Genomic DNA, 26,615 nt, shown 5'->3' on the forward strand with positions numbered 1-26,615 from the left:
TTCAAATTTTGGATGCGCCTCATTGGGTTGAAGTTATGACAACCACCCGAGTGCCAACACGAAGGCGAAGACGAGGCCGCGGATCGCGGTCAATGTGCGGACATTGTGCAAGACCATTGGTTAGGAGCTAGTGACTATGGGGGTCGTAATAAGCTCTGTGTGTGGCTGAAGACAGGGGACGCGAGAGCGAGGACGAGTCACGAGAGCGAGTTGGCTACTTAGTGACTGACTAAGTAAAGTACGTGATTTGCATGGGGAAGTAGAAGATTACCCTACCTTTCATCTCCCTAGCCACTGCTTAGGAAAGGTTCTTATGGGGCACTTCCGAGGTGGCTATCATGTGGCGGTGGTTGAACTCGATGAACTAAGAAACGGATCTTTTCAGAGAATATTGATACCAAACGTAGCACCAATTTTGTTCATACGTCACACCGGATCTTACACGACCTCCCAGCATATGAGCAGGACTTCGTAGTCAAATGTTCATGGACGAAGAAGGGAAGAAAACATGCCAAGTACTCTGATCCAGCAGGACTTCTTCGAGATGAGCGTGCAACAGATACACCTAGCTGTGAAACAGGATCGAAAGAAACCAGCAGCTAAGATTGCTATCGATTTGAACAACAACTGCGAGAAGAATCAAAGAGGTGCGACCCACTGATGAATTGCGATAGCCACCAACTAGACCCGCCGAGCGACTCACTCGGCGAAAAGCTCCCTTATACGGAGTGCCCCGGAATCCACCCTGGACGGCCCGGGAACCGTTACTGCCCGAAGCCAAGAACGCCACATCGCGGATCGGTGCTTTAACTGCCGCCGCCCGCTGCATCGTCTCGCGGACATAAGTTTCTGCGATCTAGCGACGAGGGTACAAGGGGGCGCAGGGACGAGGCGAAGTGAACCAAGCTCCTAGCTACTGTGGTTCCAAGCTCTAATATGCTTCCCGGCCGACGATAGAGTGCGAGAGCGAGGTATGGATACAAGCTGTTAGCGGCAACAATATAAATAAGCAACGACTACGATTAGGCAGCGTGGCAGCCAAGGGGCTAATCAGCGCATCCCGCACGAAGGTTTATAGAGTCATCTATCCTAAATCCTTGACGCTAGCAAGGGGTTACGTTGATTATCTACCGGCGCAGGGCCATACAACGTGATGCCTTTAAGTAGCGCCTACACAGCCCATCTTTAAACGTACGGAGTAATCCTGAGTCTCTTATTAGTAATTACTGCACTGGCTTGCAAGCGCTGGTTATAATTGAGTTCCGCGACCCCAGGGTTAATGTGGGGGAGTGCGACGTCAAGCCCAATCTTAATCATGTAAAACGACTGAGAGCGAGACCGAGACCGAGAAAATGGGGGAGCTGACATTGAGAAACGTTGCAACTCTGTTCACTACCCGGGTCCGGCGCAGCTACGCGAGCACGGCATCGGCCAAAGTCTACGATGCTGTACTTCGTAGTCCGTAACGCTTCATTCGCGTATGGCGTTGCTTCAACAACAACTCGATTAGAGTTGCGAGGCGACATGCCCAGACATGAAGCGAATACTCTCATCCCGGCATCATCACGAAGTCTCAACGTATAACTATTTGGAGTTTCCCGTCAGTAGCAAAGGATATATGCCACTCTCCAATCAACCTCACCCTTCAATCAACTACCTTGATATCCTCGAGCATTCATTCAGCGTCTAATTCAAACAACAAGATGTCTATGCCAGCACCCTCCAAGCCCCTTGGGGCCCTTGACTTCAGCTCCGTCAGCTACGGAAACAAGGCCCAGCGCTTTACAGCACAGAGCAACCTCGCACGGCTGATCCTTGCCGATAAGCTACAGGTAATAACCCCACGGAGCGGTCGACCCATTTGAGGAACCCCCTTTACTAATACAAGATTGACCGGGGTTTAGGCATTCCAAGAGCTCAATGTACTAGCAAAGGTCGCATTTGCCGAAGGCGACTTCACGGACCCCGATCCCGTCTATATCGACGCCCGCTCCAGCCCAGTCAAGCTCCTCGACTCGGCCCCCACCGACGGCGCCGAGCCAGCCTTTGAGCTCACATGGCGCCCGGAGCGCTTCGAGGACCTGGCCGAGGGCCGCGATGACCCGCAGACCGCCGTGTTTATGTCGGCCGTCCCCACCAAGGGAGACTACCCCCTGGCCATCCGCTTTGCAGACCTCATCACCCCGAACCCCACGGATGCCCCGACGACAAAGGACGAGCTCAACCTCGACGAGCTGCCCAAGCCGACAGAGGATATCGAGCAGGTCAAGCGTGACTTGAGGAAGTGGGGCTATGGTCTGATGAAGAACGCGCTCACCCCCGAGCAAGTCGCGATCCTCAAGAAGGGTGCCCAGGAGCAGGCTGCCGGCGAGCGTAATGCTGGCGTGGCAACGTTTGATGGCGGCCCAAAGAAGCCCAACCAGCGCATCTGGAACATCTTCAACAAGGGAGAGGAGTTCCTCGACCTGCTGAACCACCCCCTGATCGATGAGGTTGTGCCGTGGTACCTCGGCTGCAACAACCCCCTTTTGTGGTCCTACAACGTAAGCACTATCTTCCATCTAACGAAGAGGGACAAAAGACTGACACCATGACAACAGATCAACATCGCCCGCCCCGGCGGCATGCCTCAAGTCCTCCACTGGGACCAAGGCATCATGGGCCACGGCCGCACCAAGCCCTGCGCCCTCAACATCTCCTGGCTCCTGTGCGACTTCACCGAGAAGAACGGCGGCACCCGCATCTTCCCCGGCTCGCACAACAAGAACGTCCGCCCCCGCAACGTCTTCACCAGCGAGGGCACAATCGCCTGCGAAGCGCCCGCCGGTACCGCCATGATCTTCGAGGGCCGCATCTGGCACGGCACGGGCCGCAACACCGAGACCAGCGGCGAGAGACCCTGCGTTCTCTCCCTCTTCACCCACCCGGCCGTCAGGCCCAAGGAGAACGCGCTGCTCTCGCTCAGCTGGGAGGCCGAGGACGAGCTCCTCTCGGAGCGCCACAAGTCGCTGGCTGCGCTGAGGACGGGTCAGGCTGGTGTCGGTGGCGCGTTGGGTGAGGCGAGAGAGGGTATTATTGTGAAGCGGCCGAGGTCTGATTTCACCACTATCGGTAAGCTGAGAGCGCCGCATGATGATGCGGAGGTGGCCAAGATGATTGAGACTGGATCTCATGCCAATAATGCGCAGTCTGCCGTCCGTGAGGCCGGAGGACTTGACAAATAATTTGGGATACACATGTCTTCTTTACCTTGGTATCCAAAGAAACGGTTCAGGTAGACAGGTCAGGAACTTGGCGAGGCATTTGAATAGCAACACACATGATAGCGACAATTGAGCAAAATGAACAGAACTTCACATGGCCCGTGATGTCACACGTAGCACCACTTCAAATCTTGTAATAAAAAGTGAACGGCGTGTTTACTCGTAATCTCATCTCATCCAAAGCACTATGCCGATTTACGAATGAGTACCGCGCCAAAATCTGACCGGGACCGAAAGCGCCTCGCTGCACGCTAGGAACAAAAGCGTCATTACTCTATCCGTGGACGAATGTCTGACAAAGACACGGGGATAAACTGGCGATAAGACCATTGGTCCATTGCGTCGTAGTTAGCGTTTAAAGCCGGGCCAAGACCTCACATATCTCACTCAACCAACTCCATATGCTCTTTTCAACTTATACAACTTCAACGAGAGCCTGCGATCCAGCAACATAAGCAAAGGACTTACTTAGACTACAGTGACCTTCTTGAGAGCCGCCTATTCTCGCGCTCATCTACTGAATCCTCTTCATCTCAACAAACCTCAACCAAAACCCAACAATGTCGTCAACGAAAGGTCTGGCCCTAGTCACAGGAGCAAACGGCTTCATCGGAGCCCGGACAGTTGAAGCCTACCTCCTGGCCGGTTACACCGTCCGCGCCGCCGTCAGAACCCAGCGCTCCGCAGATGAGCTCACAGCCGCCCTTCCATCACAAGCCGCATCGGGCCAGCTGACCACGGCCATCGTCCCAGACATCACCGTCCCGGGCGCCTTTGACGAAGCACTCAAAGGCGTCACCTCCATAGCCCATCTCGCGACGCCCGTCAGTTTTACCAACACCAACGTCGAGGAAGTCCTGGGGACTGCCGTGCAGGGCACGCTCGGCATCCTCGAATCAGCGATCAACGTGGCCGGCTTAAAGTCCTTCGTGTACATGTCGTCCATCGTGGCGATCCGTGGCTCGAGTCCCAAGTTCCAGGGGCGGGTTGTCTCGGAAGCGGACTGGAACGACGAGGCGGAGGAGATTCTCGAAAAGGCGGGCTCCGAGGCGACGGGTCACCAAATCTACGGCGCCAGTAAGGTGAAGGGAGAGCGCGCGTTCTGGGACTTCAAGGAGAAGAACAAAGACAAGATCAACTTCAGCATGACGGCCGTCAACCCCGTGTGGGTCGCTGGCCCTCCGCTTATCCTCCCCGAGGACCCCAAGAGACTGAGTGATACTGCTATCATTGCGTATCGCGTCATGAGCGGCGAGGAGGTGCCGCCGGTGGGACCTGGCAACGGGACGCACGTTGACGCCCGTGATGTCGGGCGTCTTATTGTGTTCGCGGCCGATAGACCGGATGTGGCTGATGGGCAGCGCTTCATCGCTGGTGGGAACGGTAACTTTGCCAACATTCAGGCGTATTGCGACCTGTTGAGGAAGGCGTACCCAGATAGGAGGGATATTATCCAGGAGGGAGAGCCGGGGAAGGGGTATCTGGAAGGCTACGGCGAGCCACCTGAGTCACGAAAGGTCGATGCATCGAAAGCTTCCAAGGCGACTGGACAGGGGTGGATTACTTTCGATAAAATGATTCTGGATGCGGCCAAGGCTTATGAGAGGTATTTCTAGATGTTTTTATTTTTGGTTCTTTGCAGGGCCATGCTACAATTTTTGAGATTAAGACAGAAGAAGGGGCATAAGCTACTCCGAATTTCGTAACATTGGTGATCTCTCAATATTACTTTGTATAGAGATACTGTATCAAAGCCAGGAAGTAAATCTAAACCAGCAGGGTCTCTTCCCAGTCCTGATTTATGTCTGTCAGCTAGAAGCTTTCAAGCGATGATGGAATGGTATAAGTGTAATTTACCTCTCCATCTAGCATGTGCAACCGATGACGGCCACTTCGCAGCAACATCCGTCGCCGCAAGTCTGAGGCTGGTTGGCAGGGCATGACTTTCCATTCCAGACTGAGCAGCTGTTGGCGGCTACACCATTCGCGGCCATGAGGGCGGCAACGGCAACAAAGAGAGTCTGGAACTGCATTTTGTATGGGTTGGTCGATTGAGAATTAAAGTGTGGTGGTTCTGTTGCGTACTATTGTCGGGCAGATGTGTCGATGAGCCCAATGGTATTATTGTGTGAGGAAGATGTGTTTCTTTATATCTTCCTTCTCGATAAGGTAGCCGACATAGTTGATGACATAGTAGGCAAAATCCTTCACATATGAAACAGTCTTGGCAATTGTATCAAATTTGATGAGATTAGTATTCAGAAAACACCAGTGCAATTTATTGCGAGTGCAAATCTAGGCCAAATCCACCAATCAAATGAATCAAAAGACGCATCCTCCTCCATTCGGCCCCCGATTACAACCCGAGTCAGCACAGCCGGGGGGATGAGGCGAGTCAGTATCAATCACAGCTCGCCGGTGCCTCCAGATGAACTTGTCGATCAATCGTCAGGGTGTGACGGGACTTTAAATGTTCACTTGGCATCCTTGCTGACTTCCTTTCTCCCCGTTAAGTCCGCTTCCTGACGCTTACCCAAGCTCGTTCGTATGGCAGATTCCACTTGGCTAATAACTGCCACATTTCTCGTTAGCTGGCAAACTTTACTCATCTGCTCATGAAGCCAGGTTCATTGAAGTGGCGATTGAATTATGAGGGCTCTAGAAGTTTTGCGATTACGTGTCACGAGTTGTATCATAGGAGACCGCAAATGCTTGATCATGTATCAATTGTAGTCTTCGTATCTCTTGTTATCAGACTGAAAGACTCTGCCCATCCTTCTTCATTCATTCCAGAAAGAACCCCTTCAATGGTACAATGTTGACTCCCGCCCTCCCAATACCGTATACGCTGCCCCCTTCAGGCTTCAACTCTCCGTCGAAGGGACAATGCACATACTCAACTTTTCAGATGACGGCACGGCAGTATCAGGCATCGATGATTGAGTCCATCACATCATACCGCGAAGATAGCGACCATCCAAGACATGCTCGAAGTTGTCAAGGTCGATATGGTCCTCGTCGAACTTGCGGAGGGAGCCGCGGCGGATCTCGACGTCGACGACCAAGAGCTTGCCAGTGGTCATGTTGTAGAAGCAATGCTAAAGTTTGACAAGAATCAGGGTCAGCATGAAGTCCTGAGTTCGTAAGGTAGGAAAATCAAAGGAAGAAAAATAAGAAGAAGAAAAGACGCCCAGAGATGCCCCAACAGAGCTCGAACTTCATCTCCGCGATGAACGAAGCAAAACTGACCTTGTGCTTATGCTTCTCATCCTTGACCACAGTACCGTCAGCCTTGACAGGGTGTCCAATCAAGATAGCAGCAACCAAGAACTGCACGCCCTCGCCGAACTGAACATCGGCAACCAACTTGTCCAAACCCTTGGCCTCCATTCTATTCTTGATGTGCGCAACTACAGAATCCTCGTCCTCGGTGACACCCACAAACATCTCGTACGAAAAGTGCGTGACAAAGCTGTCCGAAAGCCGAACCGTCTTGGCGCGCGGGAATGACGCCAAAAACTCGGCAGGCTGCTCGGAGTATCTGAGGTTGCCGACGATGCCCTGGATGTGCTCGGCGTTCTGGCGCGCAAAGGGGCCCAACAGGTCCGCCATGGTCGGGAAGCGCTGGGCGCCCGCGTCGACGAGGGAGCGGGTCCAGTAGAGGGGGCGGGCTTCGTTGTAGATCTGGCGGCAGGTCAGGAGGAAGTCGCTGTGCTCTGCGGTGGCTGCCCAGGCCGGGACCGGGGCACCGCGGAGGCGGCGGTTGTGGCGGACGAGGATGATGCTGTCGCAGGTGACGTTGGAGCCCTTGATGACTTGGATGTAGATCTTGTAGCGGATCTCGTAGGGGATGGTGAGGAGAGTGCAGCGGTGCTGGACGTCGGTGATGGCGTGGTTGTTGGCGCTGGCCACGGTGATGTGGTTGACGCCCGTGGTGATGTTGTCGACGCCGGTGATGATGTTGTCGACGTCCACGTTGGCGTTATCGACATCGATGTCCATTGTGGTATCGTCGATATCCATGGCGGTGTCGTCGACTTCCATCGCGCTGTTCTCGACTGCCATCGCGGTGTTGCGGCCTCCACGACCTCTACCGCCTCTGCGACGTCTGCGTCTGATGACGGTAGCTTGTCCGCTATCGTTGCCAGACCACATCTTCGCGGATTGATGAAGATGAATATGTCCGCGGTGGAAGATGGAGATGGAGATGAGTTTGGAAAAGAGAATCTCTGTTTTGGAAGGAAGGCCTTTTTTCTTTTTTTTGGAAATATTCAGGGTGGTGGGCGAGATAGAAGGCGCTGGAAGTCATGTGAGAAGCGGATACTTGAAGAGCGGCAGCTTTAATGATGAAGACGGGATGGGAGGTTCATGAGTGAATCACATCGTCGCGGAGAGCTTCTAGTTGGCATTGGGTACGGGGGTGGTGAAGTGAGAAGATGTGACTCGGGATGCTTGGATGCTTGGACTTGGACAACTCGTCTGGGCTTCAAAGTCATGGATCCAAGTCAGTACGTACGATGCTGTTGAGCCTAGCAGACTTGGGATCAGCATAAAGGCATCAGAGGTGTCAAGAAACACCTTGCACTTGTAGTTCGTCCTTCAGGTTGAAAGCAAATCAGAATGATCACAGTCTCTATCCTTTCATGACTTTGTTGTCTGGTGAGCATTATGCCTTACTGGGATCTTTAGAGAAGTCCAACATTACTGGATATAAGCATTCTTAGTAATGTAAGAGAGTTGGAAGTCTGCTTACTTATCTCTTAGAGTCAACATCTCCCTTTGACTTTCTGAAGGATAGTTTACCATGTTACTGTTGCGAAATCCTGTAAGCCCGATACAAGATGCGAGAGGCAAAGTGGAGGGCCAAGAAGACGAATCTCAGTAAGAAGAATGTAATTTGTAGCACTAGCGAAAGCTCAATAATATCCAGTGTCAAACAGTTATTATCGGGCATGGTGGTAGTGAATGGGAAGAGTCGAAAGAAGTTGCGAAGGAAATGCCATTGATCAATAAGTGAGCAGTGAGAAACTGTGTAAGTCGAGCCTGCTCATCATCAGCAGACCTTATCAATTTTTAGATGGCTAAATAGATGTACCTGCTCCGAACCATCTCATGGCCTAGGATTACGAGAAGCACCTGTTATCTCTCCAAATAGATTTAAAAAGACCAAAGACTAAGTGTCTACTTGGCAACAATAGCCTCGCTTGCTTTCAGAGCACCAACCACCGTGAAGCAGATCAGGGGTGATACGATATAAGACATCTGCAATCTTGTCAGCAAATACGTTACGTATCAGAGGACGCGAGATCAGGAGGTGTTAACTTACAGTCAAAAACTTGGCAATCAACATCTTCAAAGAGTCCTCAGACCCATCAACATCCGCCAGCGCAGACAACTTCATAGCCGGAGGTCCAGTCGGCATAAGCATCAAGCAGAACCACAAAAGCGCATCCTTGGTCAACAGCTCCGTCCTGCTAGCCAAGAGATAAATCACGCCAATCGAGATGACGGGCCAGAGAATGAACCTAACAAATGTGACCGCCAGGAACGGCACGACAGGCACCTTGCTCTCCTTGGAATCCTCCCCGTTCTTGTACTGCAAGATCGCCTTGGACAGCTTCACGCCCACGACGATGACTTGCAGCACAGCAAAAAGCTCGCCGACGTTCTTGATCGAGGAGGTGAGCCAGGCGTTGAAGTAGCCGCCCTCCTCGGGCTCGTTGAAGAAGAGGCGGTGGAGGGCGGGAACGAGGCCGAGAAGGGCGCCGATGAGGGCACCGATTACGGGGGCGTTAACGAAGCTGTAGAGGAACTCGAGGATGGAGCGGGATGTCGGAGACAGGTTGGACCAGTATTTGTTGCCCTTGCCGTAGACGCGGTACTTTGTACGGGTGATTCTGGTCACGGTGCGGTTTGGGAGCAGGGAGGTTTGCTCATTGTGCTCGACGGCGTCCTGCTCTTGGGACTCGAGGTCTTCTTCGCCGTCGCTGTCGTTATTGTCGTCGTTGTCGTCGTCTCCCTCGGCCTTGTCAGGGGCTTCTTCTTCTTGGCCGTTGAGGAGCTTCGGTCCCAGGGCGAATGTGAGGGAGTTGCCAATCATGGCATTGACCAAGAAATAGCTCTTGGCCTTGGTGACGACGCCAGAGCTGTCATCGATGGAGCTAAGGATGCCGGTGGCGTCGAGGGATTGCACGAGCAAGAGGGGCAGACTGGTGGTGTTATTGAAGGCGATGGCCGGGATGACCCAGTCGGGCATGGCAAAGACCTTTGTCAAGACGAAACCGATGCCAATTGACACTGTAGTGTAAAAGATGGCCCAGATGATGATGGGGACGTATCGAATTCCCTAGTAGATGGGTCAGACGAGACGGATATAAGGTGCCGAAGGGTGGGCCCGGGATACTTACAGTCTCGAGGTCAAGCTGCGAACCAACGTTCGTAATCAGGAGAGCAGGAAGAGCCATTCGAACGCAAAATGTCGAAATCTTCTTGCTGCTGCGATCGTCGAGGAGGCCATACTGAGCGGCAATGACACCGGCGGAAATGGTGAGGAGCACCGATAAGGAAGCTTGAAAAGCCCCCAAGAAAGGGACGAGGATGCTTTCTGCCGTGTTGTCTGACATGGTTTCTACTAGTCTTTTCAAGTCACTGAACTACCAGCAACCTGAGGGGACAGGAGAAGGGGAACAAGCGTGATTTAAGAAGAGCGGCAGCAACTTCGATTGAGACACGCGACAGCTCGTTCCTTGCCATGCTTGCGCAGGGACAGAAATGCTTGGCGTGTGCGCTTGGCACCAGGAACGTGAGGAGGCCGTGGACGTCACTGTGCACGGGCCAAGAACGCCCCTTGATAGCGTCTTGATGATGAGATGAGGTTTCTGGCTTGGCTGCTTCCGGGCGCCCATGGTGATGTCCATAACTTCTTCGATCGTGGTGTTTTTGGACTGCTTTTGTGGTGTTTCTGCAATGCCAAGCATCGTCGATGGAAGGAAGGGCGGTTTTTGGGTTCCGGTGTGAGCGAGGTGTGTGACAGTGTGATCCAAGCTCCCCCGGTTACCATGCTCGGTGAGCTTCGCTGAGAGCTTCCCGTCACCGAGAACTTACACAAAAGGGAGTACGTACCGTTTTATGCTCAGGAGCTATGCAGTGGAAGGTCTCCACAAATAGCCGAGCAAAACCGAATTGGTGCGAACGTCATTGCACGCTCACCAATGGAGCTTCTGCTCCTCAGTTGCTGTCCTCGGCATAACCTCCAGCTCTACCGGCACAACGTCGACATCGAATTCTGCGAATCGTTCAACGCCCATCACCGCGATTGAAGCCCGTCTTCAATCTCGCATTTACTCCATTGGCTTGTTCTTGTTTAGCTTCTTGTTGCTGTCTACCCCAACCGCCACAATGCCTCCCCGTCTCGCCCCCCTCCGGATCGCAATCCGCATCCCGCACACCACAACCGCATCCTCCAGATCCGCAGCCGGAGCATTTTACTCGACCTCGACGGCCGCGGACTCCAACCAGCCCCTCATCACCGTCACACAGCTCCCGGCGCCCGGGTCCGGCCACATTCGCATTCTCGAGCTCAACCGACCCAAGGCGCGCAACGCCCTCTCCAAAGCCCTCCTCTCCCAGCTGCGCGCCGAGGTCGACGCTGTCCACGCCCAGTATGACCCGGAAACCGGCGCCGAGGTGCCGCCGCAGCCCATCTTTGGCGGTGCCGCTGGGAAGGACGTCAAGGGCCCTACGCGCGCCCTCATCCTCGCCAGCGCCGTTGAGACGAGCTTCTGCGCCGGCGCGGACTTGAAGGAGAGGCGGGGCTTCACACAGGAGGAGTAAGTTGTAGCCTTACACTATGAACCCCAAATTCAGTTGAGGGCCAATTATTGGATATCTCTTCGAGATTCGAACAAGAGCTTGCTGCTAACACGTGAGCCCGTACAGGACCGACGAATTCCTCCACAACCTCCGCTCCACCTTCACCTCCCTCCAGAACCTCCCGATCCCAACAATCTCGGCAATCTCCTCCATCGCCCTCGGCGGCGGCCTCGAGCTCGCCCTCTCGACGCACTTCCGCGTTCTCTCCTCCAACGCCCTCGTCGGCCTCCCCGAGACGCGCCTGGGCATCATCCCCGGCGCCGGCGGCACCCACCGCCTGCCCGCGCTCATCGGCCTCTCCCGCGCGCGCGATCTCATCCTCACGGGCCGCCGCGTCTCCGCACCCGAGGCCTATTTCCTGGGCATCGCGGACCGGCTGGTGGACATCACGCACGAGGAGGCGGAGAAGGCGGGCGAGGGCGACAAGGATAAGGGCGTGTTGCTGGCGGCGCGCAAGGCGGTGCTGAGCGAGAGCGTGAGGCTGGCGGGGGAGATTTGCGAGGGCGGGCCGATTGCGATTCGTGCTGGGCTCCAGGCTGTGGCGTGGGCGAGGGAGGAGGTTGAGAATAAGATGTATGAGCGGGTTGTTGCTACGGATGATCGGAATGAGGCGCTCAAGGCGTTCCAGGAGAAGAGGAAGCCTGTCTTCAAGGGCCAGTAAGGCTGTGTAGTATTTTTTGCATATCTATGGTCTAGATCTTGACATGAGAGCTAGGCATGTATTGCTCGAACATAGCCTTGAGACCATGATGAGATGGATCAGCTCAGCGGAAGAGTTTCAGCAACTCAAGATTTCATCGTGATATAGATACGGCGGCCATGCTAGACATCTTGATCAGACAGTTCCTCTTTGACGATGATGCCTTATTCTCGTTCAATCGATCACCCAAGAGACCCAGGGCACATGAATAACTTGAAGAAGTTCCGAAATGCATGTCGGGTGAAGAGGGCTCATAAACCCCACCTCGGATCCGTGCCGGTAGTGGATCCCGGTGCGGCACGGATGAGATCGAGATGCAACATGGCGGGGAATCTCTAAGAAGGTACTGCTTGACTTGATGTAGACTAGGACCGAAGCTGGGGCTCATGTGAAAGGAACGAGTGCCAAGCTGAATGCCAGCTTACCTTGGGCTACCTAGGTATTTCTCTTCATTCCGCCCTGTCCTCTCCGTATTAGAGCTATTCAAACGCTGAAGACCGAGGTTATGCAAACAGTCCAATGCAGTGTGTAGGTACAGTGGGATGCAAGGCATCTGATGGTCTGATGAGATGGCCAGGCAAACGCAAGGTAAGTAGATATGGCGTCATCTTCCCCGGTCCCAACCGCCTATTCCGCGCAGAGAGATCGAAAATCGGAACCTAGACAGTACATGTACCAACTCCCCAAAAGCACGGCAGTCTGCATCAAACGTGCATTGGATCAAGAATGTCAAGCGGGCTGGAGACTGGAGGGATTGGTCCGCGATCGATGATGTAGGTGTGATACAATTGTCTTGGTGGTTGCCGGGACGTCATAGCGCCTCTTTTTTTGCTCCCCTTTGGTCCAGCCCAGTGCACTTACCTACCTTACGCTGTGCAGGTGGAGCTTTGGGGGGAAGTGGCCGCCCTGGGGTGCAGTCAGGTTAGTGCATTCGCGGGTGTTCCAGACCGTGTTAGTGCTAGTTATTGCTCGCCTACTGCCCTTTCCTCTTCGCCTCAATAGACGAACACCATGACATCACGGGTAGCTCATACGTAGCTCAGCTTCAACTCGGGCCTAGCTCCCCTTTTTCCGCACCTTGCCATGGGAGACGCAGACACAGACTGGGACGGGAGAGTAAGCTAAGGGAGGTACGCGAGCGAGGGGTAGCTCCTTCCGGGTTTCCTCTTGTCTTTCATATTTGAGCTCTCTGGCTGCACTTCTTACTTCTTCTACCTCCCTTTCTACCTTACTACTCATCACAACATCACCACCTCGAAAGCTTCAATCGAATCAATCGACGACTCGTCATCATCACCAATAACCCTCCCATAAACCACTAAACACACACACACATCACAATGTCTTTCCTCATCGAAGCCACCGGCCGTCGTCTGGCCACCGTCCCCCGTGTCATCCCCAGAGCCGCCGTCGCTGCCCCCAGAACATTCACCACCTCCTTTGCCGCGCAAAAGTCGGCAACAGAGACCGTCAAGGATGGTCTGAAGACTGTCGACCGCAAGGTTAGCGACAAGCTTGTCGATGGCATCAACGCTGGTGGTACGTCTTCCTTCCCCCCTCACCTCCCACAGGTGCCCACACCAAATGATACTAACACGTATCCTACAGCCAACGTCGCCGAAAAGGTCAAGCAAAACGTCCCCAACACCCAGGGCGAGGCCGCCGGCAAGGCACAGGAACTCAAGGGCGAGGCTGCCGGCAAGGCGCAGGAGCTCAAGGGTGAGGCCAAGGGCAAGGCCAACGAGCTTGCTGGCAAGGCCAAGGGTACCGCCGACCAGGTCAAGAAGAACCTGTAAACTTCCCACACTCAATGATTCTTCCAACAAAAAATTCCCGGGAAGGAAAGATGTATGACGACGATTTCTGAGCATGCGTTATGAAAGGCCGCTGGAGGACTGGGAATGTCCCACGCGCGATCTTACTTGTACACTACCACTACTACCTCATAGCATGGAAAGGGGTTCGAGGGTGACTCCGTGGGGCGTTTTAGCAAGGTCAAATCAATATTGCGATTGACTACAACACATTCTGAACTGCTTCGCTGATCAATGTGACTTCAATTTGCCACCTCTCTTCATATCGTGAATAACAGCTAATCCACCAATAACAATAACTTACGACATGTTGCGTGTAACAAATTATTGAGCATCCTGGTATTTTTTCGAAAACTAAAGTCTTCACCAGCTGTCGCAACACCTCATTAAGGTAATAGAAGATATCCGATGGTCGAAACAGTATGTGTCATTGGCCAATGGCATCTCAGAAGCACAAAGATAGTCATGTGAAGCCGCATCCATTCACACCGAGGTAGCTTAGCCGACATCAGAATTACAATTGAATAGGCCTCAATCCAGAGGTCATAGTCAGCAGTGAGGCTGACTATTTTCAGACTCCTCGAAACTTCTGCTATACGAGGAGCTGCTTCGTACCTGGTGTGGAGAACTCCCCAGAAGGAGGTTGACCGAAAACTTGAGGATGACTTTGCCACTGCAACGAGTTCAGACACAAGAAAACACAATACCACCTACCAAACAACCCCGAGTCCCCAGAACCTGTGAATTGCCATGACCGTGAGCCGTCAATGATAAGTACCTCTTGAAGGTCATTGTCTTGACGGCTGGAAGCTACTGCAAAAAACCAACAGCAACTCGATACGCGGAAGCGGAATAGAGAACGTATAAAAGGAACCTAGCAAGACGATTTACAGGCCACCGCAAGGGACACATCCCAGGACCGCAGTCCGACATAACGACCATGCGGATCGTAGAGATTCTAGATATCGGACCAGGGAACAAGCCCATCCCAGAACTTCTCCGTCCCTCTACCCGACAGAGAAATCTATATAACCGAAAGCCAAAGCCTAGCGTTCGTATCCATCTTCCGTGTATCGCACGTGAATACTCTCGTGAGGGAGGCGAGGCGTGAGGAGCAGACTACCATCAACTGGAGGTACTTCCCTTCCTACTTGTGGAAGCGGTGAGTGTCTCCGAGTGCGCTGTACGACGAAATCTGGTCCCTTATGCGCTTCCACAACTCAGAACGACAGAACTGCCCTGCTAGATAGCCAATGCAATAACAAAGAACAAGATTATATACCAGCTGATGTATGCCCTGGCGAAATCCGCCAACTTGGCGCCAGGAATCTTGGCCCATCGATGATAATGAGGGTTAAAGCGAGAAAACAGTGAATGCAGAGACGGACGGTATGCATCTATAGCACACCAAAGCTACTCCCGAGCATCCATCAGGCCCGTGTTGGTCAAGATCTCGGAAGGACGGGGAGTGACGAAGATCTGGGGGCTGGAACTGTCATGCCGCCTGGTACGCTTGCCAGCCAGCCTAGAGCAAGGAAACGACCCAGGCCCGGATTGACATCCAAGACTACTTTCGCCGGTGTGAATCATTCTCATAGTTATATTCAAGGTAATGCTAGTCTCATTCTCCTTAACTTTACTAAAGTAATGACCTGCCCTTCACGCCAAGACCACCTAACAATCAGAAAACATCCTTGATGCTATCCTTCGTGAGTAAACCGCCGTTTCCAGACGGGATGTCGACATCACTCAGAGGCAACGGCGGACATGCCGCTTGTGGTGTGTCGATGATGATGCTCTACTTGAGGCTTTTAAGAGCTAGATGCGACTCGAAAATGTAGGACTAGCAGGTAGACATGGGCAGGCTCTGAACGTCAGGCAAGGAAGACAATATGGTTCATGCTAGACACAAGTCGAAAAACAATGTCAAGATCACGCAAACATCAAAAGCACAGCATAAAGAAATGTACCGACAGAACCACCTCCCAACCTTGACATCCCCCCCCTCCCATCGTCCCCCAGTCAAAGACCAGAGTCAAGGAATCAAGGCAGATAGCAGAATGACATGATATAAAAGGCCGGGAGAGCAAATGGTCAATCCGCAAACCGAACCACCCGCCCCCACCCATAAAAGTCCCTGTCCTTAAAAGTAGAAACCGTCGGCGTCGACACATCCCATCATGGAGTCTTTCTTCCACCGACAACACTTCATCTTGAGCGATCTTGTGCCTTGCGGATCCGAAATGTCCCAGAGGATGTGGAGGTCTGTTTGATGTACCGCTCGTAATACAGAGCTGGATCAAGGATGAATCTCTCCTTGCGCTCCACCTTGACGTGCGGATTTGCCATGATCTTCGTAAAGCCATGGCGAATGATTTGTTGAGAGAGAGGAAAGGGAAAGGAAGAATGTTCACAGTTATAGCACAACGAAATGGATGTTGACTTTGGCTCGTGCCAGGAACTCGCAAGGTTTGGGTCGGTTGCCGGGACGGCCCATGGGGTATCGTACATTCTGGTCTCGTCTAGGTCAAGTCTCGTCAGCAGCAAACATTAATGGAACGAACGGTCCTGGTCCTCCTCGAAGAAGACCTTCTTCCTTCCGCTACCCCGATCGTGATCCAGATCCTCCAAAGCCTGATCAATCTCCAAGATATCCAACATCTCCACCTCGACGTCGCGTGTCGTAACATCATCCTGTAAATCTGCAGCGGCGTTGAGCGTGTCGGCGAAACCGAAGCCGGACTTGGGCCGTCCGATGGGAAGCGTAAAGTCGTGTGTCGGATCATCGACGTCGATGCTATCGCGGCCATTCGATTTCGCGCGCAGACTTCTAGTCTTGTTAACGCTGAGGTTGAACGACACGTTTCGGGGCTGATCGGGTCGAGGGTGAACAATGATGGCGCTCGGTGGCTCTGGCTTGCCCTTGTCGCCAAAGAGACGTCGGCGGGTCGAGACAACCGTTCCGATCTTGGTGCCAGGGGTATCCTCCGACTCGTGGACAATCACCAATCGACTCTCGCCCATGATGAGGACCTCAATCTGCAGACCCCCATCGTTCTCCTTCAGTCTAGCAAAGTTGACAGCGGCACCCACGCCACAGCAGCGCTCTCCGAGAAGTCCGGTAGACAGATCTTGCAAACGGATCATTCGTGTTGGAGTAGTACCGCTGAACAGGTTCACACCTCCACCAGAACTCCGACGCAGCTGGGCATCCCAGAAGCGTGAGACGGCGGGGATGACAGAGACATTATCCAGTCCGCCGATCCAAAGCACGACGCTCTCATCAGCGGAGCCAGAGCCTGAGCCACTGCCGGGCAAGGGTGTCACAACGATACCGCCTCTGACAGACACAAGTCTTTCCAGTGAGCCCGCGGTACTGAGCGAAGCTGCTGCGTCACGTCGGCTGTGGGGTGTCAGAGGTACGAACTCGCCGTTGCCGTTGGACCTAGGTACGCTTGCTGTCGTCCTCAACGGCCCTGTGCCTTCGACGTGACCGGTAGCACTGAAGGCGGTGATTGCGCCACCCTTGATGCCAGAGCTGTTCTTTCCCATGATTGAGGCGCCTAGCGGGCTAGCACCATCCACATCCCATATACCCCAGGTGCCATCGGCGAGCAGTGCGAGGACAGCTCTGCCATGAGAAATCCATGCGGCGTCAAGGATGGGTTTTCGTGTTGACGTAGGGCGGGTGAATGGCTGGAACAGAGAGAGCAACCAGGATCCTTGGCTAGGGAATGGTCCGGTAGCTTGGTCATCCGGAGGAAAAGAGGATAGCGCGTAGTCGTAGATGCGAACAGCGTGCGAAGAGGCCACTGTAAGGATCTGTGTAAGATGCGTCGGGTTGAATGAGATGCTGGAGAGAGGGCTAGGAAGATATTCGGTTTGGAATGGGTTGATTCGGGCACTGGCTTCGCCGGGTTGGACGTCCAGAGGCACATCCCAGAGACGGAGAGTGCCAGATGCCTCGCGGGTATGTGCGGCGACAACAAGACGAGGCTTCGGGGCACTTGATGCGCCGGTCTGCTCTCGTAACCGATCGGAGCTAGAGGAAGCTTTGGGTCTGATTAATGACATGGCAATGCCTTCACTCCGTTTGTATTGGCCGCCAAGAAGGACGACTCTCTCTCCCCATTGACCAGAACCAGCCTTTCCAGCCAGGAGGTTGGACATGAGATCAGGACGTGCCTTGCTCTCGGGACTCGGCGGTGTAAGAGGAAGGGTCACTACGTAAACTTCGTTGGTTGCGCAGGCCACTGTGAACACCATCTTTTCCTTCAAAACATCGGCTCCTCCCCAGGCAGCATCTTCGGCGGAGCATGGCGTCATAGGCAGGACGGCAAGATGCAGAACAGATGTGCCAAGAGAGAGGTCGAGAGTCTGGATGATTTCAGGGTAAGGTCCCTCCTCCTCCGAGTCTTCGAATTCGGGCTTGTCGGTAAAGGGCGCTGATGCCTTGCCTGCCTTGGCTGGTGGTTCGTCGTCGTCAGAGTCTATGATCATTACGGCATCTTCTGGAGCACCATTCTGCTTCTCATTGGCAGGTTTTGCTTGTTGCTTCTTTGATGGCTTGAAGCGACGTCCACCTCTCCATATTATTGTAATGCCATTGTCGTGGCCATAGAGGAGGATCGTAGCTCCTTGGGGTGACTGGACAGGGTAGGTCTTGACATCGTTGATCCGTCTCGAGAGGTTGTAGCTAAAGCCGGTCAGCGCGCTGCCTTGAAAGTAGCCTCCAGAGCTGCCTCTAAAACATACGTGTATTGTGTGTTTTGTGACGTGCGCCGGACACGGGGCGTTGGCTGAGGGGCCATAGCTGCCCAGATGTGAAGTTGAATTTGCTAGAGCTTCGGCCGCGAGTAAGCGTCGCGAATGGCGGCGTGCAGATGGCGAGCCCTCGCTTGACTCGAAAGCGATTGATGTGGAATGAAAGGAAGAGTATGTCGCCCGGCCGTTGACAATCGTAGTGATGGATGTGCGTGAACTTCTGCGCAAGCTGCACGTTGATTCCTCAAGTGCTGTAGCTGGGAAACAAAAACGCGATGGGCGTCGCGAAAAGCATCGAAATGGTGTGGCTGAAGCCTCCACCCGCTCGTTCTGCCGGGCTGCTGATGTGGCTGGTGAGGGCGGTCAGCACAGGTACCATAAGGAAGGTGCCGCGGACATCTGGTGCCAGCTGCCACGGACCCCTCCAAAGCTCTTACCTCGTCACCAAAACTGTGTGCCTCTGTCCTGCCCGACTTTCGCTTGAGTAAGTCGAAAGAGGGAAGAGAGATCAAGTTGAGCTTCCTTTTCACATTCCGTCATCTCTTGAGATTTCATCTCGTTCACTTTGGGAGTTTCCCTCCTTGACCTACCAACTACATGCTGGTCTGAGACCACAATTCGTCCCCTCCTTTTGCTATTCCGTCGACGCGGGCGACGTTGACGCGGGCAAGCCTTTGGTGGTAGGACGTCGACCTCATAAGGGCATTTTAACACCTTGGAGCATACAGAGACCGTACTCCGTACTCCTCTCTGCCTTCATCATCGAGCATATTTCACGTCATCTGAGTCTTCCCAGGCTCACTTTCAGTCACAATGTTCACTCCAACTGTTGCCAACTCGACCTCCTACTTCTATGCGCTAGGCAATACACCGGCCATCAACTTAGCCAAAAACCTGCCTAATGGAGTCGATGCCAGTTTACTACTACTTGGTTGCGGCGATGTGAGGAACATCGTTTACACAGCCTACAATGAGATTGGACTACGTAAGTGCTGCATAGGTTTTGATAAAATCACATCCACCTCACTAACTCGCCATCAGCTGGTCGCACTCTGGATATCACAGTCAATGACATCGATGAAGCTATCTTAGGTATGTTCAAAGTTTGCATCCACCAATGATTATTTACTGACCATCTGAAGCACGCAACATATTTCTCTTCTCTCTGCTCATCGATAATAACAATGTCTCCGGAAATACCCCCTGGAACTTGTACTACAACCTTCACATTGACAGCTCAGACCTACACATCTTGTCATCTCAAGTCAAGAAGCTTCTCAAAGCATCAGAGTCTCTGAAGACGTGGAAAGGAAGCTCATACGGCAAGGTCCTGCCCTTCTGTGATCAGGCTACCCTCGACGACGTTCGTGCCGTCTGGGTCAGCTATGAGAATGCCGCTGCGTCTGACAACGTCATCGCCAACTCCGAAGCCCTGACTGCTAATCTCAAACACTCCATTGAGATGAAGAGAATTGCCTTCGGCAACGCTGTAGCTTTCACCGGTTTGCGATCAGCTGCTCCCGCTGCACTACAAAACGCACAGGAAGTCACCGAAGCTTCTCAGCAGTTCTGGGAGTCCGCCGACGCTACACCCAACGGTGCCGTCAGCAACCCAAACCCCCTCTTCTATGCCTCGCTGTCGAAACACCATCTCTTGCACTACGGAACTGACCCCATCCTCGGCTTCCATCTTGCTGCGGCCTTCATCCCCTTGACCGATCAGTCTCCTCTCAAGCCTGATCAACAGGATGAGAGGGACAGGGTTTTCTCGGCTGCAAAGACACAATTCCGAGAGTGGGCCGCTGCCTGTGGGACTCTTCTTCGGGGGAAGAAGCTGGTGATCCGTTCCGTCGCCAGTGAAGCCCTTGCGTTCTGCCACACTCTGCAGCACTTAATCGTCACCAAGGAGACGTCTGCCGGATGGTACCGTCGTCAGTTTGATGCCCGCGTCCTGTCCTTGGACCAAGATGTATACGGCGCCAAGTCAACAGCTCCGATCGCATTCGATACTGTCGACACTTCCAACCTCGCAGACCACTTTGGCACATTGAACATTCTCATGTCAGCTCTACCTCTGCTCACACCCCACCCCTGGTCGGCTGTCTTCACCGAAACCCTTCTGAAGAGAGAAAGCACCGCCAAAGAGGCCTTTGATACCCTCTTGTACGGCCACGGGCCCACGATATCGCTGTTGGTAGGCGCGAGCGCGGTCGAATACTGGACCAACTCCACTGCCGTTTCAAGCGTCGATGAGATCCTGATCGGTCTGAGCACCAAGAGCATCCAGGCGAAGGGCGACGAAGTGGCTCAAGTGCACAGTCGAATTACATGGAAACAGAGCAAGCTTTTCTCGGGTGTCAACGCTTCCGGCCCTCTCGCGATCGAATCTGAGGCGCTAGCCAGCATCTTCTTCAACCTTTACCTCAAGGTCTTCGCGCACGAAAACCCCATGAAGCTGCTGTCCATCTCAAAGTCATCCGTCACGCAGCTTCTCCGCAACACGGCCTACTCCCACTTCCACCGGGGCACGCTAGTTTCCCTTCTCCATTATCTCAAGCTGCGTCTATCTGTCGACAATTTTGGAAAGACTTGGGGAGCTTTGCTCCAGAAAGTATCCGCTGAAAGAAGCCTGATGTTCACCGGGAATCTTAGACAAGATTTGTCTGTTCAGATGCATACGCAAGGAGTCGGCTCAGAAGACTGGCTTCTGGCAGAGATCAAGCCTAACCGTGACCTCGGCGGGTTCGACTCCTGGACGTCAGTCCCAGAGGTCGTGGCCGTGACTCTAGTTGTCCCGCGAGAGAAGATTGCGCGGGTCTTTGATGGCTCTGACCAAGCCAGAATCAGTTCCCCCACCATCAGAGGTTCATTGGTCTCTGGTGAAGACGCTGCCCACAAGTGGCACAACTTCTACGACGAGGTACAGCTTGTCTTTGGCACCGTCAAATCCAGCGGTGACCGTGACACCAGCGATTTCTCGGTAACCGTCGATGCAGACCCAGCAGGTTGGCTTGGGAAATCTCCGCTCATCGCTACCTTCTACGTCTCTGCTGCGGCGTTGCAGGTGGAACGCAAAACTTCCTACGTCCGCCTGGAGGTTCTGAGCTCTGCTCAAAGTATCGCCGTCTTCAGCAAGACTCTCGGTAGCGAACTCAGAATCTTCCAGGCTAAGTTGGCCGACGAGGAGAGCGTCTTCATCACCAAGTATATGCCCGGTCAGACGAGATATCCGGCTGCTTCTGAAGCTGCGGGACTGGTCGCAGAGGCTACTTTCGAAAAGAGCAAGGATACGGAATCGTCCTTCACCGCAAACGCATCACAAAGGCAGGACAGAATCGAAACCATTACTGGACATCTCGATATCCTGTCTGCCAAGGGCAAGAAATTCCTTACTGACAAGCTACCCATCACCCTCGATCAAGTGTCTCCCTTCACCGTCAACGTCGTGTTTGGTGAAAAGGAGCTTGTCTATCCTCTTACCTTTCCCACTCTCATCGACGCCAGCAAAGCGAAAACTCGCATCGCTCGCACATCTGCCTACGTCGAGGTCATCGCCCCCTTTGCCGAACCTAGCAGCGATCCAGAAACAAACACGGTACTCACCGACTTCGTCTACCCAACTCAGCTTGCACGAGGTCTTTCAAACACTCCAGCCGATCTCAACACCCCGCACCTAAACCTCGACCGCCTCCCCATTATCAACGTCGCCAAAAAGGATGAGCTTCCCTTCCTCAACACACTCCTCTCCTTCGAGTTCTCGGTCCGTGAAAGGGCACTGCGCGAGCGCATCAACGCTAGCAGGCTTGACCTCGCCCCTTCGCCCCGCGTCAACTTCAAGGAGTCAATATTCACCATGACTATGCTCTCCACGGGTCAACAGGGCGGCCAGACTGGCCTCTTCTGCCTCAACCACCCGGACCGCGGCGGCATTCACATGCTATTCTTCGTCTCCGCTCTCCGTCTCGATGCCGCCTCTGCCTCCGTCGTCCTCGATGCAGCAGTCCTACCGTTCACGCCCCCCATTATCAAGAAAGTAGAGCCCTTCCTTCTGCTTCTCAGAGAGCTCGAGATGGCCTCTGTCACTGTCAACGACGAGGAACTCATCCTCTGGAAGAAGGTCCTCCCCGCCCTGGCCGAGCGTTCCCGGACGTGGAATCACAAGTCATCGTGCGAGTACCGCAAGGCCGGTGCCACCATACCCCTATCGCTGGAACCCAGCGAACCTGCTCCTGTGGCCGCGGACAGTTCCCTTCGAACTTCATCGGGCTCCCAGAATGGGATACCGCGTCCAAATACGCCACCCGCATTGCCATCAGCCCGACGTTCGCTGTACCGTTTGTGGAGGAGATTGTGGATACGAATAAATACAAGGATTATCGCGCTAATGGGATGGCGCCGCCTAAAGAAAGGTGCACCAACTGTGGCAAGGAGCCGACGAACGGCGCCGCTCTGAAGAAGTGTATGCGCTGCTTGAGTGTCAAGTATTGCAGTGCCGACTGCCAGAAGAAGGATTGGCGAAAGCATCGTGGCGAGTGCAAGGAAAGCGAGGCGTATCAAAAATGATCTCGGCATTGTTGCGATTGAGAAAATACAGGGATTGTTTGGCCAAACTCTCGGCGGCGTTCGTTCAATTCTCTCCCCTTCTGTTGATATCTACTACTGTGAAAACTTACATTGGCGACAGCTCAGGATGAACTTCCCAAGCTCCATGCATACAGTTACCCCTTGGGGGTCTTGGGCTTGAGGTAGGTCGACTATGCTTCCGCGAGCATTGCTGACATTTCCAGTCACCATGTACTAATAAGGCGGCCTCACGTACTTTCTGACGTCAATTTTACCCGAACATTTCACAAAAGGGACAATCGTGTGGCAATTTTGTAACAAGGCTTCCGTGTATCAATCGCGGGAGACTTATGCAGGCTATGTTGAGCGACCAATGGCGTCGCGTATTCTGACTTTCTGCACTTTCAAATCTGGACGGAGCATCTTTCAGCTTCTTTCCCCTCTTTTTCCCTCAGCTGAGAAGCCATCTTTTCAACGAGAGAACATCATGCGAAACACGTCTCGCAGACGAAAGCGTTGCCGTCCGACCTCGTCTCGACAGCGTTAAGCTGAGGGACCTTCTGATTTGTTCGGTCATGTGGCTTCTCAATACGAAGACCCTCGCCCTCGAGAGCTTCACGGACCCATCAGAGGTTGGGTACGCGATACTCTCGCACACATGGGACAACGGCGAGGTCTCTTTCCAGGAAATGACCTCCGCCACTATTGCAACGACGACCAAGAGCAAGGCAGGCTTTGAAAAGGTCGCAAAGACTTGTGAGATTGCAAAGGAGGTGGGCCTGGGATACGCGTGGGTCGACACCTGCTGTATCGACAAGTCCAGCAGCGCCGAGCTCAGCGAAGCCATTAACTCCATGTTTCGATGGTACCAGGAGGCGAAGGTCTGCTTGGTACTTCTCTCGGATCTCCGCCCGGAAGTTGGCGGCACTGGGCCTGGGATCTATGAGATATCCGACCTGTCTAGGTGTAGGTGGTTCACTCGCGGCTGGACGCTGCAGGAGCTAATCGCGCCGGCCGATGTGGAGTTTTACGATGCTGGGTGGAAGTTGAGGTTCTCCAAAGACACATGGTCGGGGTGTCTATCGACGATAACCAACATCAATATCGACATCTTGACATTCGAGAAGGAACTATCGGCTGTTCCCGTAGCCGTCAAAATGTCCTGGGCAGCACATCGCCGAACGACCCGTGTCGAGGATCGGGCCTATTCCCTCCTCGGGCTCTTCGACATCCACATACCCATGATCTACGGCGAGGGCGCCAAGGCCTTCCAGCGGCTCCAGGAAGAGATTGCCAAGGGCACGGACGACTTGTCGCTTTTCGCCTGGGTAGCAGTTGATGAAGAACAGCGGTATAGAGGCATATTCGCCAAAGAACTCGCGGAATTCACATTCTGCGGTAATTATATGCGATACAGCCAATTTGCATTGGCCCGGATCGAGTTCTCCATCACCAACAAGGGCGTCCGATTTACAGACATCCTGCGCATGGACACAGAGGCAAGCGCCACTTGGTGGCTCCCTTTTGGAACACAAGGCAACTGCCAAATCTGTCGCTGTTCACATCGCATTCACATCGGCCTGGTTTTCACCGCCGAGGGTTGGGTCCGCGCGACGCCGGGGCGCTGCCGGTACGAGGGTGAGGGGCCGCTATCTGATGGCTTGATCGACATATGCGTCAGGAAGACGGTCTCAAGCTCAGAGAGCCGGAGACTCGAGCAGCGGCCAGGCCACTTCTTCAAGCTGGACTGGCCTCAGGGAGACCTTCTCAACAGGCATGGCACGCTTCTCATGGTCGAGCCCAGCGACCTCTGGGACCCCGTCCATCGGGGATTCGTGGGGGAAGCCCAGACCGAAGACTTTGGGGGCGTCATCAAGATGTCTTTGCGCGTTCTGCCGGCGGATGTCGTAGTCTTTCTATTTGTGTACAAGGCCAAAGGTCAACCCCCCAAAGTCCAGCTATTCCTGATCCCAGATGGGCCCTGGGAGCTGAAGGAGGGCCAAGTGTTCTCGAAAGTGCATATGGAGTTGTCCCGGCTATATTTCTCCCCTAGGAATGTGTCGTCTGCGCGAGCCACTGCCGATGACCGCCAGTTCCCTGTCGATGTGACCTTCACGGCAGAAGTGGACGAGGAAATGCGCCTGATAGTATCTTGTAAATATATCAAGGGCTCTCAAAGGGCACAGGAGCAGGAAGGGCTTCCATTACCAACGTATAGATCCACGCAGAGGCTTTCGGATGAAACCGATAGTCCACATGTGGGAGGTTTGGGATAGCTTCGTGGCCACTTAAGCGTGTGAGCACATCTTCCAGAGACAGATACCCTATAGAATGACGCAGCCAGCATCAATCTAGCTTCAAGCAATATCAAATACCCTATGATCTTCCGTTCAGTTCGGCGCTAGAGACGTTAAGATGGAAACAGGGCCGCTTTGTATTGTCGTCGACCCATACTGACCACACGACGCCTCGTTAGCTTGTCAATCCTTGCCTACTGAGTATCTTGAGTTGTATACCCTCGATTACGGTTCCATCTGCTCGTCCCCGGATCCCCCCATACATCATCGATTGATAGCTAGCGTGGAAGAACTTGTCACATTTATGCTCGTAACTTGCAAGTTCATTCCTCCCTATAGCAGGCCTGATACGATATAGATCAGACGAATAGCGCTACCAAACATTTTCCCAGCCCTCGTCGACCTAAAGACCAAGCAACGACGTTTCATGCCCCCGTGCCCCCGTCACGACGTCATCCCGAGCGCCCGGATACCACACCGCGAAACCCGGCACTTGGGAAAGGATCCGGGCTCGGTACCAGAAAGCGATACTGCCGTTCGGCACATGCATCAAGCAGCACAGAACCCACTTACAAAGTCCCGGGCGACTATGTCATCTCTCCTCCTCCGTCAGAACCAGAGTCAAATTACTCGGACGAAGAGCCCGAAGGAGGTAGAAGAGACTTCAACGATCCCCCAGAAAAGAAACCCACGCCATGTCCACAACTTTGCAAATCTCCACAGTCTCCCCAGCCCTGTTGTCATTACCAAAGAGCCCGCAACTCCCGATACTTCGAGAAGACCAAACTTCAGCCAGATATCCAGCCCCCAAAAAAGGCTGGCTATGCTCATTCGTCGCTGTTGAAACAACGACAAGCCATCCCCAAAACCAATCAACAAGATCTAAGCAAGGGTGGGGGGTGACACTTTTTCGACTCGGACACTGAAAATGGCGTCAGGCCAAGAACTGGGACAGGATGGATAGGCATCATCATCGTCAGGGACATCCCCTCCAGGCCTCAACACATCGCTCAATTGTTTCTGTTCCACCTAGTCCACTCAAAACACACCGCTCGCTGTCCGAGGACTCCACGAACACTAGGAGTCAAGAGCCAACCAACACAACTGAGAAGACTTGAGATCTTACAAACTAGAGCAGACGAAAGTTATTCTCTTTTCGCTTCCCACGTGTCAACCTCGGGGCGGCTAGTTTCAGTGATGTGACTGGTTTCAGTTACCAAGGATCAGCGTTCGTTGACCGGTCACTCGACCAAAAAGGTACTGTTCACAACCACACAAACGGACCGACTACACACACCAAGAAAGAACAAGACAGAGAGAGAAAAAAAAAATCCCGAAAAAT

The 26,615-nt window shown here is 53.5% G+C and overlaps 9 protein-coding genes across 9 annotated transcripts; 6 read left to right on the forward strand and 3 right to left on the reverse strand.

Moving 5' to 3' along the window:
- Positions 1 to 1,703: 1,703 nt before the first annotated feature.
- Positions 1,704 to 3,224, forward strand: HER10_EVM0003913 (uncharacterized protein; the record flags this gene model as incomplete). Its single annotated transcript, XM_035473574.1, has 3 exons — positions 1,704 to 1,832; positions 1,905 to 2,543; positions 2,601 to 3,224. 3 exons carry the CDS (start codon positions 1,704 to 1,706, stop codon positions 3,222 to 3,224), a joined length of 1,392 nt encoding a protein of 463 aa, XP_035327838.1.
- Positions 3,225 to 3,666: 442 nt separating this feature from the next.
- Positions 3,667 to 4,879, forward strand: HER10_EVM0002865 (NAD dependent epimerase/dehydratase; the record flags this gene model as incomplete). Its single annotated transcript, XM_035472558.1, has 1 exon — positions 3,667 to 4,879. Exon 1 carries the CDS (start codon positions 3,824 to 3,826, stop codon positions 4,877 to 4,879), a length of 1,056 nt encoding a protein of 351 aa, XP_035327734.1. The 5' UTR covers positions 3,667 to 3,823.
- A 1,332-nt stretch (positions 4,880 to 6,211) lies between these two features.
- On the reverse strand, positions 6,212 to 7,510 carry HER10_EVM0003954 (uncharacterized protein; the record flags this gene model as incomplete). The annotated part of the gene is made up of 2 exons (XM_035473615.1): positions 6,513 to 7,510; positions 6,212 to 6,361 (listed from the first exon to the last, which is right to left on the reverse strand). The coding sequence occupies exons 1-2, from the start codon at positions 7,416 to 7,418 to the stop codon at positions 6,212 to 6,214; spliced, it is 1,056 nt and encodes a 351-aa protein (XP_035327841.1). The 5' UTR covers positions 7,419 to 7,510.
- A 783-nt stretch (positions 7,511 to 8,293) lies between these two features.
- HER10_EVM0002726 (membrane transporter) lies at positions 8,294 to 10,321 on the reverse strand. Its single transcript, XM_035472427.1, has 3 exons — positions 9,671 to 10,321; positions 8,590 to 9,609; positions 8,294 to 8,525 (listed from the first exon to the last, which is right to left on the reverse strand). Exons 1-3 carry the CDS (start codon positions 9,884 to 9,886, stop codon positions 8,445 to 8,447), a joined length of 1,317 nt encoding a protein of 438 aa, XP_035327720.1. The 5' UTR covers positions 9,887 to 10,321; the 3' UTR covers positions 8,294 to 8,444.
- Positions 10,322 to 10,482: 161 nt separating this feature from the next.
- HER10_EVM0000575 (enoyl-CoA hydratase/isomerase) lies at positions 10,483 to 12,489 on the forward strand. Its single transcript, XM_035470350.1, has 2 exons — positions 10,483 to 11,092; positions 11,202 to 12,489. Exons 1-2 carry the CDS (start codon positions 10,662 to 10,664, stop codon positions 11,794 to 11,796), a joined length of 1,026 nt encoding a protein of 341 aa, XP_035327525.1. The 5' UTR covers positions 10,483 to 10,661; the 3' UTR covers positions 11,797 to 12,489.
- Positions 12,490 to 12,862: 373 nt separating this feature from the next.
- On the forward strand, positions 12,863 to 13,855 carry HER10_EVM0001760 (uncharacterized protein). The gene is made up of 2 exons (XM_035471495.1): positions 12,863 to 13,374; positions 13,444 to 13,855. The coding sequence occupies exons 1-2, from the start codon at positions 13,176 to 13,178 to the stop codon at positions 13,629 to 13,631; spliced, it is 387 nt and encodes a 128-aa protein (XP_035327628.1). The 5' UTR covers positions 12,863 to 13,175; the 3' UTR covers positions 13,632 to 13,855.
- Positions 13,856 to 15,785: 1,930 nt separating this feature from the next.
- Positions 15,786 to 18,656, reverse strand: HER10_EVM0003640 (uncharacterized protein). The gene is made up of 2 exons (XM_035473307.1): positions 18,405 to 18,656; positions 15,786 to 18,345 (listed from the first exon to the last, which is right to left on the reverse strand). The coding sequence occupies exons 1-2, from the start codon at positions 18,458 to 18,460 to the stop codon at positions 16,200 to 16,202; spliced, it is 2,202 nt and encodes a 733-aa protein (XP_035327816.1). The 5' UTR covers positions 18,461 to 18,656; the 3' UTR covers positions 15,786 to 16,199.
- A 248-nt stretch (positions 18,657 to 18,904) lies between these two features.
- HER10_EVM0012586 (MYND finger) lies at positions 18,905 to 22,976 on the forward strand (the record flags this gene model as incomplete). The annotated part of the gene is made up of 4 exons (XM_035481979.1): positions 18,905 to 19,398; positions 19,455 to 19,505; positions 19,556 to 22,657; positions 22,687 to 22,976. The coding sequence occupies exons 1-4, from the start codon at positions 19,227 to 19,229 to the stop codon at positions 22,974 to 22,976; spliced, it is 3,615 nt and encodes a 1,204-aa protein (XP_035328622.1). The 5' UTR covers positions 18,905 to 19,226.
- Positions 22,977 to 23,551: 575 nt separating this feature from the next.
- HER10_EVM0011936 (HET domain-containing protein) lies at positions 23,552 to 25,252 on the forward strand (the record flags this gene model as incomplete). Its single annotated transcript, XM_035481345.1, has 1 exon — positions 23,552 to 25,252. The coding sequence occupies one exon, from the start codon at positions 23,552 to 23,554 to the stop codon at positions 25,250 to 25,252; it is 1,701 nt and encodes a 566-aa protein (XP_035328562.1).
- Between the last annotated feature and the right edge of the window lie 1,363 nt (positions 25,253 to 26,615).

This window comes from Colletotrichum scovillei (genome assembly GCF_011075155.1).
Source record: "Colletotrichum scovillei strain TJNH1 chromosome Unknown Contig00010, whole genome shotgun sequence".
NCBI lineage: Eukaryota > Fungi > Ascomycota > Sordariomycetes > Glomerellales > Glomerellaceae > Colletotrichum > Colletotrichum scovillei.